Here is a 13,446-nt window from a genome sequence, read left to right as displayed (position 1 = left end):
GGGAACAGAAAAACAGACACCACATGTTCTCACTTATAAGTAGGAGCTGAATGATAAGAACACACGGACACATGGGGGAGAACAAAGAACAAAACACACTGGGGCCTGTTGGAATGGAGTGAGGAGAGAGAACATTAGGAAGAATAGCTAATGGATGCTAGGATTAATACCTGGGTGATGGGGTGATCTGTGCCGCAAACCACCATGGCACACAGTTACATATATAACAAACCTGCCTATCCTTCACATGCATCCCTGAACTTAAGAGTTGAAGAAGAAAGTCTCACTAAGGCAATACTTCCAAGAGAGCTTTCTGTAATAATGGAAGTATTCTATATCTGTGCTGCTCAATATGGTAGCCACTAGTAACATGTGGCTTGAGCACTTCAAATGTAGCCACTGTGACTGAGGGACTGAATTTTTTAAAATTTAATTACTATTGATTTAAACATAAATGTAAATAGCCATATGTGGCCAGTGGCTACCATGTTAGATAGCACAGTACTGAGCTTTTAACATCTGAAAGGTAGAGTATAAGTAGTCAGGTGGTGGCTTTTATGTCTGATTTCACAGACCTTAAAAAAAGTAGGGGGCAATGTGATAATAAGTAATGTCTACTCTCTTGACCTGATGAGATTCTGTCTTCTGGGGAACTTATATGTGAGACTTAGACTCACTTTGTACAAAGAAAAGCAATCTATGTTCAAGGGACCATTTCTGCTCTCCTTTTTAAAGACAAGATATGGTCACAGCAGATACTTAGGAGTTTCAAGAATTCTTCTCTATAAGGAAGGTTCAACAACTTACTTACTCTTCATTTAAGGTCTCAATAGTCCCAAATTGTATTAAGCATAGTACTCATTCAAAACTACTTGTCATACTTCCAGGATTGTCACTGTGTATACTCTAAAATAACCTCTTAGGAAAATCATGCTAAGGAAAAGATAATCTCCTCCTTTGGAATACCGCAATAGCCTCCTAACTGGTCACTCTACTTCCACTTTACCCATCACTCCCATCCATTCTTCTCTTTGCTGACAAAGAAATGTCTCTAAAATATTTGTCTGGCTATACTATTTCTCAGCTCAAATTCTAATAGTCTCAAACTCCATTGCCATTGCTATTACCTTAGTTCTGCCTTTATGGGCTCTAACTTGGACTTCTACAACTATCTATCTAATGGTCACCTGCCTCTAGCTTTGAACTGCCCAATCTATTCTCTTCACAGCTACCAAATATATCTGTTTAAAACTCAAATCTTAAAATACTTTGCTATACTTTTACTTAAAACCATCAATGGCTACCCTCTGCCCATAGCAGAGATTCTTAGTATGCTGTAAATGGGTTACAGGTGAGCCAAGATATTGATCCTTTTAGCAGTAAAAGCAGTCAGGTAGGGCCTGGAGCTATTGGAACTATGTCACTTTCCATCATAAGCAGCTTTGTCGCATTTTTAAATAATCTATTATCAATCTAATTGACTGACATTTTGTATTTTGGTTAAAAAACACACACACACACATAGGCCAGATGCAGTGGCTCAAGCCTGTAGTCCCAGCACTTTGGGAGGCCAAGGCAGGCAGATCACAAGGTCAGGAGATCGAGACCATCCTGGCTAAAATGGTGAAACCCCGTCTCTACTAAAAATACAAAAAAAAAAAAAAAAAAATTAGCCAGGCGTGGTGGCAGGCACCTGTAGTCCCAGCTACACGGGAGGCTGAGGGAGGAGAATGGCGTGGACCCGGGAGGCAGAGCTTGCAGTGAGCCGAGATCGCGCCACTGCACTCCAGCCTGGGTGACAGAGCAAGACTCCGTCTCAAGAAAAAAAAAAAAATGTATCATCTTAACCATTTTAAGTGGACAGTTCAGTAGTGTTAAGTGTACTCACAATGTTGTAAAAAATAAATAAATAAATAAATAAATAAAAGATCTCCAGAATTTCATCTTGCAAATCTGAAACTCTGTATCATGAAACAATTCCCGTTCTCCCTTCCCTCAGCCTCTGGTAACCGCCATTTTATTTTTTGTTTCTATAAATGACTACTTTAGCTTTCTCACGTAAGTGGAATCATACAGAAGCTGTCTTTTTGTGACTGGCACATTTCACTTAGCATAATTTAACAAGATTCATTAATGTTATAGCATGTGATATTTCCTTGATTTTAATGGCTAAACAGTATTCCATTGTGTGTATAATACCACATTTTATTTATCCATTCCTCCATCGATGGGCATTTGGGTTGCTTCCAACCTCTTGGCTACTGTGAACTGTCTATGAACACGGGTGTGCAAACATCTCTTCAAGACCCTGCTTTTAATTCTCTTGTATATATACCCTGAAGTGAGGTTACTGGATCATATAATTTTTAAAAATTTTTGAGGAACTCTATATTTTTTCCATAGTGGTTGTACCATCTTATTATCCCACCAACAGTGCACAAAAGTTTCTAATTCTCCACATCCTCACCATATCCTGTTACTTTGGTTTTTTTGATAGTAGCCATTTCTAATAAGTGTAACATTTCATTATGTTTTGGTTTGCATCACTCTGATGATTAGCGATGTTGAGCATCTTTTCATATTCTTTTTGGTCATCTGTATACCATCCTTGAAGAAATGTATACTTAAGTCCTTTGCTCATTTTAAATAGGGTTGATTTTTTGTTGTTGTTATTGAGCTGTAGGAATTCTTTATATATTCTAGATATTAATCCCATATCAGATACATGATTTGCAAATATTTTCTCCCATTTTGAAAGCTGCCTTTTCACCCTGTTGTGTCCTTTGATGCACAAAGTTTTTAAGCTTAGTGTAGCCCCATTTGTCCACTTCTGCTTCTGCTGCCTATGCTTTTGGTGTCATAGCCAAAAGCATGCAAGTCCAATGTCATGAAGCTTTTCTCCTATGTTTTCTTCTAGAAGTTTTAGTGTTAGGTGCTGCATTTAGGTCTTTATTTAATTATTGTATATGGTGTAAGGATTCAATTTCATTCTTTTGCATATGGATAGTCATTTCCTCTAACATCACATGTTGAAGAAGCTGTCTTTTCCCCCAAAGAATGCTCCTCGTACACTTGCTGAAGATCATCTTGACCATATCAGCTATCTATTCCATTCCATTGGTTTGTTTGTCTTTATGCCAGTATCATACAGTTTGGGTTTTGTTGTTGTTATTGAGCATATTTGCAATATGCTTTGAAATCAGAAAGTGTGAATCTTCTAACTTTTTCCTTCTTTTCCAAAATTGTTTTAGCTGTTTGGGGTCCATATGTCTTTTTTTTTTTTTTTTTTAATGTACGCTATTATGCCAACAAAAAAAAAAAAGAAAAAAAAGATTGGGAATCACTGAGCCTTAGAGGAGAATGGCCTTCAAATTTTTTTGTTCATATATGCCCCAAAACAATTTTTTAGTATGTATCCCTTGCAAAAAATATGTAGTTTCAGTTATACTATAAACATGCACATTTTAAAATAAAACTATTATTACTTTTTAAAACTTAGTGGATTCTAAACACTATAGGGAAATGATACCCACCAACATCCATTAAAAAAAAAAAATGCTGATCTTCTCAACAGTTTTTACAAGTCCTTCATTCTCCTTAAATACTTATTTCTATTCTACTTCCTCCACAGAATGCTATTCTAATAAACATAGACTTTTATTATTATCAGTACAAAACTTTCTCTGCAAAAAAGGATATGAATTGAGAAAACATTTTCCTGTAATCATAAGACTCTTAAGTATTAACAATTTTCTTCTTGCTTGAGTTATTGCAATTATTATAAGTAAATAAATGAGGAAAACAACATAAATGTACCATATATCTTGATAATTAAACAAAAAGTAAAATTGGAAAACCCGTAATAAAATGAATGGAGGAATTCACAGCACTTTGATTAAATGGGAAGGTTTTTTTACACCTTGAAGTAACTTACTATAATAAGACTACAAACGTGTCAGAGGTAAAGTGGTAGAAGGTGGGGTGGGACAGTAGGCACTTTCACAGGTACATGTGGAAAATGATTTACTTAAAATCATCTGTTCCCAAGCAACCTTTAAAAATTTCCACGATCCCAAGGTACTCTTACTTCAATCTAAAGACCCTGCTACTGAATAAAATCTAAACTCCTTCACCAACCTCTTCAATTTTATCTCTTATCATATCCCACCCTCCCACCACAATTTACTATTTGCAGCTTTCTCAATCCCATACTGTTTCACATCTCTTGTCTATCTTCTCTCCATCTGATGGTGACATGTGAAAATATCACCTCCTATATGAAGACTTCCTGGGTTTCCTGGATAGACTAGACCAACACTCCTTCTCCCCCATCGTGTGCCATATCATAGCATAACACCCCTGACAATTGTTTCACATATGTATCTTCTTTTATTAGCTGAAAATTGCTTGAGGGACTTATTTTATTTACCTTTTAACTAATTTTGTGCTTAGAACATAGTGGATGCTCAATAAATATTAGCTGAATGAAGAAATTGAAGAACACTCAAATCTCAATTTCCTCACTGGTAAAATTTTATCTGTATGATCCTCTTCCAATTTTAAAGAAACCCAATAACTCTATATATTTTCTTAAATTTCTACAAATGTTCTATTTTCAGATTATTTTCTCTCCTAGTATGATCTCAAACTAGAGAAAATATTTTTACTACATATAAAAAATAGAGTATTTCATATCCTTTGTGATATTCCATTATGTAAAGTGATTCTATGATTTTAGGTTATCCTAAATAAAGCACATTTTTCTCAGAGATTGCTTAAAAACATGAATTGATTATTTCAACATAATTCCCTACTTGCTTTATATTCTGGTTGGTAAAAGAGGCAAGAAGGAGAGCTGTTCTACATTTTTAGTATGTCAACAAGAAATTATTTTACTATTAGGTAAATCAAGAAATCTACAATATTATAATACCCAAATTATCTCCAACTATTCTGGCTCTCCCTCTCTGTTCATGTATTTATTTATTTATTTATTTATTTATTTATTTATTTATTTATTTATATGTTTGCCCAACTCAACTGTAAATTTCAGAAAGTTCTGGTCTAGTCATTGGAAATTACGTCACTGTAGGTTAACTGGGGACCCATAAAGTGGGTACCTATACTCTACCCATCCCTGCAATTTCAAAGTAATAAACCAGGGAGAGTGGCTCATGCCTATAATTCCAGCACTTTGGGAGTCCAGGTGGGAGGATCACTTAAGCCCAGGAGTTCAAGACCAGCTTGGGCAACACAGTAAGACCTCATCTCAATAAAAACTGAAAAAATTATCTGGGCATAGTGGTGCATACTTGCAGTCCTAGTAACACAGGAGACTGAGGTGGGAGGATCCCTTGAATCCAGGAGTTTGAGGCTGCAGTGAACTATGATCACGCCACTGCACTCTGGCCTGGGCAACAGAGTGAGGCCCTGTCTCCAAAAAACAAAAACAAAACAAACAAAAAAGCCACAAAGCAGTAAGACCAGACTTCATGTCTTAAGTAGATAGTATTTACTTTATAAAAACAATTCTTTTTTGTTTTCTGTTTTTTGTTTTTGTTTTGTTTTGTTTGAGACGGAGTCTCGCTCTGTCGCCCAGGCTGGAGTGCAGTGGTGCGTTCTTGGCTCACTGCAAGCTCCACCTCCTGGGTTCATGCCATTCTCCTGCCTCATCCTCCTGAGTAGCTGGGACTACATGCACCCACCACCGTATAAAAACAATTATTAACAGTTGTCATTAATGCAAACATTGGGAAAGGGTAGGGCTCAGCATCTTTTAAAGCTACAGAGGACAGTCTTCTTTTGTAATTAAATATACAAAGTAACATAAAGTCATACCTTGATAATTCAAATATAGAAGAGAGTAGTAGCACTGTATCTCTAGCAGCTGTCCACATTAAAATAAAAGTAATTTTTTTTTCTGTACAAATATCTTTATTTTCATACTTAAAAAGAATCACATACTCATTCCAACAGTTTTACTAGGTTTGGTAAACCCAATAAGTTACACACTCAGGTACTTGGAAGGTTATTGGACAGCTCCTTAGCCGATTGAGTCAGGGCAAAGTGGTCACTTTCCCCACAGCCAGACTCTGGATTTGCCTCCTGGGAGGACACCATGCCTGGCACAGGCTTGATGGGGTGGCTGCAGTCGAACCTTGCCTCCAGGTTATGAACCAGTTAACACAATTCTCGTGGCTACCTTCACTTCAGAGTGTCATGTTTATTGATGTGGAGCTTTCTGAGTAGGGAGGTCAAGGCACACCTGCTCAGTAAAACAAATATTTCTTGTAGTGTTCTAGATTGAGGGCAGCAGTCAATGGTAAAATAAATCTCGGTAGCATGTTCCTGACAGGTTATACGGCAGCACTGGCTCAAGGATTTCTCCCCCCGCACGATTCCTAAGAATGTTTGCTAGTTGATTCTTTGTTTTGGCAATTTGATGGTTTTGATGAATTTGCTGTGATCCAGGGGTATTCAAGTACTTCTCTGAGCACTAGCCTCTGGCTGGGATTATACTTCAACAGTCTTGAAATGAGGTCCCTGGCTCCCTCTGTTACAAAGTCAGGGAATGTGATTTCTCAACTGATGATATTCTTTTGTAGGTCTCTTGGTATGTGTCTGCCTTAAAAGGAGGCTTCCCAACTAAAAATTCATAGCAAAGAACTCCAAGGCTCCAGAGATCCACCTTCTCATCATGCATCTGACCTTCAATCATTTCGGGGGGCAGGTAGTCCATGGTGCCATAGAGAGTGGTCCTCCCGGAAGATGGAGCATGTACTGACCACCCAAAATTTGCAATGTTAAGCTATCCAGCTGATCCAAGAAGTAAGTTTTCTGGCTTAATGCCTCTATGAATAGCTGTCTTTGAATGACAGTAAGACAGGGCATTTGCCAATTCTGTGATATAAGTAGCAGTTCTCTGCTCATCAAACTTCGAAAGTTTCTGAAGTTCTCTATTGACTGTTTCAAGTGGTGTATATTCCAGAATTAGGTAGACTCTGGTAGCATCATGGAAATAACCATACAGTCTGATTATATCAGGATGTTGAAGGTAGGACTGTATTTCTACTTCTCTTCTGAGTTGATGCTCCAATCCTGCTTTCTCTAGCTGAACTTTAAATAACACTTTAAGAGCCAGAATAAACTTGCTTTGTTTTTCTCTTGCCAAATAAACATTACCAAACTTTCCTTTACCCAGAAGGTGACCAATTTCAAAGTCTTCCAAAGCCCATTGCCTCTTTTTTGATTCTTCATTTTTCTGTTTTGATGCCAGTTCCTCCTCAGGATTATTTTCAGGTGCCGACAGCGGGGGCTGCTTGCTCTTTTGGGTGTTATTCAGTGGCCTGGAGACAGGATGAGGTACACTGGTTGCCTGCAATTGCTTCTGCTTCTGATTCTGAACTGGCTTGTGACTGGAGACAAGCTTTTGTGCTTGCAAAGGAACACACTGGGAAGAATTTGAAGGACACAAGACCCACTGAGCCTGGCCACTATTTGCAGGTAATGGATTCTGACAAGGAAATTGCTGAGTCACGAGAACATGTTTTGGACCTCCAACTGGAGATGTAGCCTTAACAGGCCCTGAAATGTAGTTTTCTTTAGATTGGTCCATGATGCCTGTGACCCTAGGACCTCAGTCTTCCAAGAGCTCAGCCCAATAAAAGTACTTTTAAACCAACTGATACACCTCTATAATTCACAAGTAATTGGGGTGTTTTATGTTTTTACATGTCCTCTAGAGATGAGCTGGGTTAAGAAATTAAAACTATATCAGCTTAAAAAATTTAAGATGATCTCATGATTTCTGCTTCCCAATAAACATTTATAACATTAATAAATAAAGTGAAGAAAAGCAAAGGCAAATACCATCAGCAGTTTAAGTCAGGTCCCATTTACCTGCTCTGCTAATTTCATTTTTTATCTGTAAAATTTCACTGTACAAAAGTTTACGTTCAAAACTCTTTATATTACGGCTTGGCCTAGCCTATCTTAAAAGTGCTCAGAACACTTACATTAGCCTATAGTTGGGCAAAATCTTCTAATACAAAGTCTATTTTATAAGGAAGTGTTGAAAATACCTCATGTAATTTCTTGAATACTGTACACTGTAGAGTACAGTCTCTCATATTTGCTGCTGCTACCCAGCATCACAAAAGAGTATCTTACCCATTGTATCACTAGCTCTGGAAAAGATCGAGGTGCAAAACTTGAAGTATGGTTTCTATAAAGTACACATTGCTTTCACATTACTGTAAAGCTAAAAAATTGGAAGCCAAACCATCATAAGTGTGAGATCATCTGTACAGGTTTTGCAAAGGGCCTCACTGGTGAAGAGGTCCATTCTGTTCATTTTCCACATGAATTGATCATAGCCACAATAATACCAACATACACAAACTCAAGAATTTGATTTAGAAGAGTAGTACATTAAACCGTATTTGTAAATCTATAGGTATAGTGCAAATTAATCTAGATGTTTGGGGTATATTTATATCCCCAACTGCCTGTGTAAGTTGGACACATATTCAATCTGTATGTACCTGAGTTTTAGCACCTATAATTGTGCCATACTATATTATAGCCATTAGCCACATTTGGCTACTTAAATTTAAATTAATTAAAATTAACTTGAATTTTAAAAATTCAGTTCCTCAGTTGCACTGGCCACATTTCAAAGGCTCAATAAACACATGTGCCTACAGGTTACCATACTGGACAGTATAGATATAATGATGAAAATAAACAGGATGATATGACGGACAATAACAAGTGGGAACAAGGGGATTGTATTGACTACTTTAGATCAGGTGGTCAGAAAAGGCTGCCCTGAGTTGACATTTGAGCTGAGACTTGAATGACAAGATGCAACTAGCATGCAAAGATCTGCAAAAAGCATCCAAGGCATAGACAACAGTGAGGGCAAAAACCTCAGCCACAAATGTGGTTGGCTGGTTTAACAACAAAAAAGAGTGTCTGAAGCATAAGAAATAAGGGGAGAGGTGTATAAGGTCTAAGAAATGGCAGGAAGCAGAGTCTCAAGGGCCTTATACACCATTTAAGAACTTTGGATTTTATGTTAAGTGCAATCAAAAACCATACAGGGTTATAAACAGGGCAATGTTAGGCTGGGTGCGGTGGCTCATGACTGCAATCCCAGCACTTTGGGAGGCTGAGGCAGGTGGATCACAAGGTCAGGAGTTCAAGACCAGCCTGGCCAACATAGTGAAACCCCATCTCTACTAAAAATACAAATATTAGCCGGGCATGGTGGCGCATGCCTGTAGTCCCAGCTACTTGGGAGGCTGAGGCAGAAGAATTGCTTGAACCCGGGAGGTGGAGGTTGCAGTGAGCCAAGATCATGCCACCGCACTCCAGCTTGGGCAACAGAGTGAGACCTCATATCAAAAAAAAAAAAAAAAAAAAAAAAAAAAAAGAAAAGAAAAGAAAAGAAAAGAAAAAAGGCAATGTTGTGATCTAAATTATGTCTTAAAAGCTCACTCTACCTACTGTTGAGAATTATTATGGGAAACCAAGAGCAAAAGCAGGAAGATCTGCTAGAAGAAGACACATATCATATCATAGCCCAGGTTGAGAAAAGATCATGGCCTAGACCAGGAGAGTGGTAGAGGGATAAAGAAAATCTGTTCCTTTTTTCTACATTCCCTATCTACAATCTTGCATCTGCTATCCTTCACAGCCAAGCTCCTTGAAATAGTATACTTCACTTTTTAACCCCTTATCCTATAAATATGCTTTCTGCCTCCACTATCCTACTGAAACTGTCCTAAGGTCCAAGTTACTTCCACCTTCCCAAAACCAATGAGCACTTTTCTATCCTTTTCTTACCTGACCTCTGCTGCATTTGCAAAACTGCTGACTATTCCTCTCCTTCATCAAGTTCTCGCCTTCCTCAGCTCCAAGGGCCTTACTCTCACCTGATTTTCCTCTTTCTTTTACTCCTTCTCAGTCTTCTTCCCAGTAACCTCTACTTGACTTTTAAACACCAGTGCTCCTCTAAGTTTACAGCTTTAGTACTCAGTGCATTTCACAACATACATAATCCTTGAGACTGAATTTACAGTTTTTGCTGTTAGCTCCCCAATTAACGTCTCTGGCCCAGTACTCCCTACTGTTTAGACTATCTATATCTGGTGTTCAACCAGATGTCCTTACTTGGACATACTGTAAACATTTAAAATGCAAAAGGTTGAAAATCTGTATCCTTTATTCTCTTATTATATACACTTGTCCAAACCACAAGCCAAAGACTTCCTAAACTCCCCCTCACTTACTAGTTACAATGCCCATCACCAGACCTTCAGAAGGTCCTGCAGATTCTAACTCCTTTATGTCTTTCTAATCTAGTCCTTCATCTTCATCCTGCTAAGGTTCTTAATTCAAGCTCATATCATTTCTTGCTTGGATTACTCGAAGAGCTTCCCGATCCATTTCCCTTCTTCCAATCTCTCCTCCACTTTGCTACCAGAGCACATTACGGGTCTTCAACAAACGTTGTTGATTACATTAAGTACAAATCTGACAATGTCATTTCTCTACTTAAACTTTCAGAGAATCGCCACAACTTTCACAAGGCTTCTCATGGTCTAGCTCCTTATCACTATTACTGCCTCATTGCTCCAATTCTTCCTCTCCCATCCTCCTCTCTAGCCACTCAGCTTTTCTTAGTTCTCTAAATACCATGCCATTTCAGTCCTTCCTCTGCACATGCTATTACCGCTCCTTTACTCCTCTAACTAGTACTTCAAAGGTAGGCTTAAGTATCACCACTTGAAGAGAATGCCTCACATCTATCTCAATCACATTGAATGGAAGTTAGTGATTTGTCTGTAAACCATAAGTTCCTAGAAGCAGGGTCCACCAACCTTATTTGGTTTGTAGCACCAATGACTGGCACAGAGTATGTAATCATTCACAGATGGGTTTGATTTGATATCTTCTAATTTTTTTTTTAAAGGGAGAAGAGCTTAGTGGGCCTTATATCACCGCTCCGGCATAGCACAGAGTGAGAACGCTGTACTACAAAGCCAAATGTGCTTCATGTTGGAAATGCAAAAATAAAATAAAATAAAATAATACACAAGGCACACCCTTTCAAAAGATGAAATGTAGGAAATTCTGAGAGCCTATGTAGTATCTAAGAAACCAGCCTTGGAACTTTATACTACGTGGGGAAAGGCTTATTTAACACTTTGATGATAAAAATAGGTGGAAGGCTTCTCATCCCAATAAAGCAAATTAACCTTTCTTGGCTATGTCACTGTAATTTTAGTTCCTAATGTAGATTCTCATTCACTTCCCGACAGGTTATTTTCCTTCTTTGAGAGACTCTTACCACCTTAAGAGTCACTCATTTGTCAGTCAGCCATTTGTTCTCAAAATCTGAATGGGGGAAACGCGGATGAAAGAAGGGAGAGTGTGGGGGGATGGTCAACACTTTCGGAACGGGAAGTGGCAGAAGGCCACAGTCCCCGGGATGGAAGAGTGGGCGCTGGGGCAATACCAGAGTGGAGCGCTGACATGTGGCAAGGAACGGGGAGGATGCGATCACGGAGCAGGCAACATGAAACAAGGGACGACCCCAGGCTGAAGATGGGAGACGGAGAAAATACTCAGAGAGAAAGCTAGGAATGTGGGGGGAGGGGGGAGGGAGGAAGTGGTGATAGGCAGAGGCGAGAGGAAACGAGACGCAGTTTTGGGCCAGGGATCAGAGGAGCTAAGGAGAATAGCTGGGTCGAGAGGAAGACAACACAAATGGGGCTTCAGGACGAGGTGGGCAGGGGGTCATCCCGGAACAGAGGGGAGGCACGGGGAGAACTGGGGGTCCAGAGGGCAGAGGCAGGAGGCGCAGAGCAAGTAGGAGACCCGAACCCGCCGAGCAGAGGCCGTGGGTGACGGGGGAAGGAACGGCGAGGCGAGAGGCACTTACTGGGGTCCCTCCGCAAGGCGCCGCTGGGGATCTCCTCCCGCAGGTGAGGAAAGAGGAAGTCCCGGGCGGCCTGGAGGTCCTGGAAGTAGCAGAACTGGACAATGGAGCAGGCCATGGCTCCGGGGAACCCCACTACGGCACTCACCTTACCTCACCACGCCCTGCCCCCTCCACCCCACTGCGGCCGCCGCCGAGCCCCAATAGCTCTAGCCAAGCAGAAGGCGGAGAAACCAAACCGGAAGCTGTCACTGACACGGGTCCGCTGTCTCGGAGTACTGCGCAGGCGCAGGCTGGCCCAGGCGCCTAGGGAGGGCTGGCCCGGGTCACGTGACTAGGGCGCCGCTGCTGCAGGTGGAGCCAAAGTCTACGTGGAGGCTTGGGGCAGATTTTCAGTCCCAGTTCTGCGTCTACACCAAGGAATGAACCCTTTCATTCATTCTGGCTTTTAGCCAGAGGTGTTCTAATTGGACGTGTCCGCGCAGGCCTTTGACTCATTCAACCAATCTTATTGATGCCCTAATATTGGCACGATCTTGATGTTTCACAGAAAATAATTCGTTTTAAACTAGTGGCAGGCCAGTGGGGGACTGTATCCTGCAAGGGTCGGATTTTGAAAAGATTAATTGCTCTTCCGGAGATTAGCCCCGTCAAGGCTGGCTTTAAATGCTCCTGCTATAAATTTCCATAGTACTATGCAAGCCCAATATAGTACGTGTTAAAGTGTATTGTACTCTTACGTTTTCATTATTCATTTGGTTTTTCATTCATGCATTCATCCATCCATTCAACAAATATTTGTTAGTCTTTTAAATGCCAGCCACGCAGGGTGCTGAGCATTAGAGAACAAAAGAGAAGAAATACCTTTTCCCAGAAAGTTAGAATTCTAGTGACTGATACAGGCAGTAAGAAATTAATTACAGTAGTTTACTTTATTCCAAGGGTATATGTTCTAAGACCCCCAGTGGATGACTGAAACCATGGATAGTACTGAAACCTATGTATGTGTGTTATATTTTTACCTGTACATACATATGATAAAGTTCAATTTATAAATTAGGCACAGTGAAATATTAACAATAACTAATAATTAAAATGAATAATGTGGAAAATGAACCCATGGATAAAAGGGGGGACTACTGTACTCAACTATTTAACTGAAATTGTGATCATGCTAGTAAGTGCTTCATAAATATTTGCTGAAGAAATAAATGGAATGTGTACATAAAGTAAATAGAATAACCTGTTTCTTTTACAAAGCACTCTTTTTGAAAGTACTTTACATTGTCCATTTGGAAAGTCACAAATACCATCTAAAAATAGTGTGTCTTATCTCATTTTTTAAATGAAGAAATTGAGTCGTCTCTGAGCAGACTTTAAGTTATTTTTCCAAAAAGTAAAAACAAAAAAATATATTTTAATGTGAACACAAAAACCTGTAGGCACTTACATATTCCCCAAAGGAAACTTAAAGAGGCCATCCACTTTGTATCAGAAAA

At 39.5% G+C, this 13,446-nt stretch overlaps 1 protein-coding gene and 1 pseudogene across 3 annotated transcripts in view; both read right to left on the bottom strand.

The window, feature by feature from the left end:
* The window catches only part of RAB3GAP2 (RAB3 GTPase activating non-catalytic protein subunit 2), a 120,831-nt gene extending 108,138 nt beyond the window's left edge, over positions 1 to 12,693 (bottom strand). For both annotated transcript variants that reach the window (XM_031655598.1, XM_031655599.1), the window contains exon 1: positions 11,951 to 12,693. In XM_031655598.1, coding sequence (XP_031511458.1) covers positions 11,951 to 12,065 — 115 coding nt within the window. In that variant the 5' untranslated portion in view covers positions 12,066 to 12,693. The remainder of the gene's footprint in view (positions 1 to 11,950) is intronic.
* On the bottom strand, positions 5,649 to 9,224 carry LOC101005313 (annotated as a pseudogene). The gene has a single exon (XR_159829.5). The product of XR_159829.5 is annotated as an aurora kinase A pseudogene (transcript).
* Positions 12,694 to 13,446: the final 753 nt, after the last annotated feature.

This window comes from Papio anubis, chromosome 1 (assembly GCF_008728515.1).
Source record: "Papio anubis isolate 15944 chromosome 1, Panubis1.0, whole genome shotgun sequence".
Taxonomy (NCBI): domain Eukaryota; kingdom Metazoa; phylum Chordata; class Mammalia; order Primates; family Cercopithecidae; genus Papio; species Papio anubis.
This window is presented reverse-complemented; position numbering and strand designations above follow the sequence as displayed.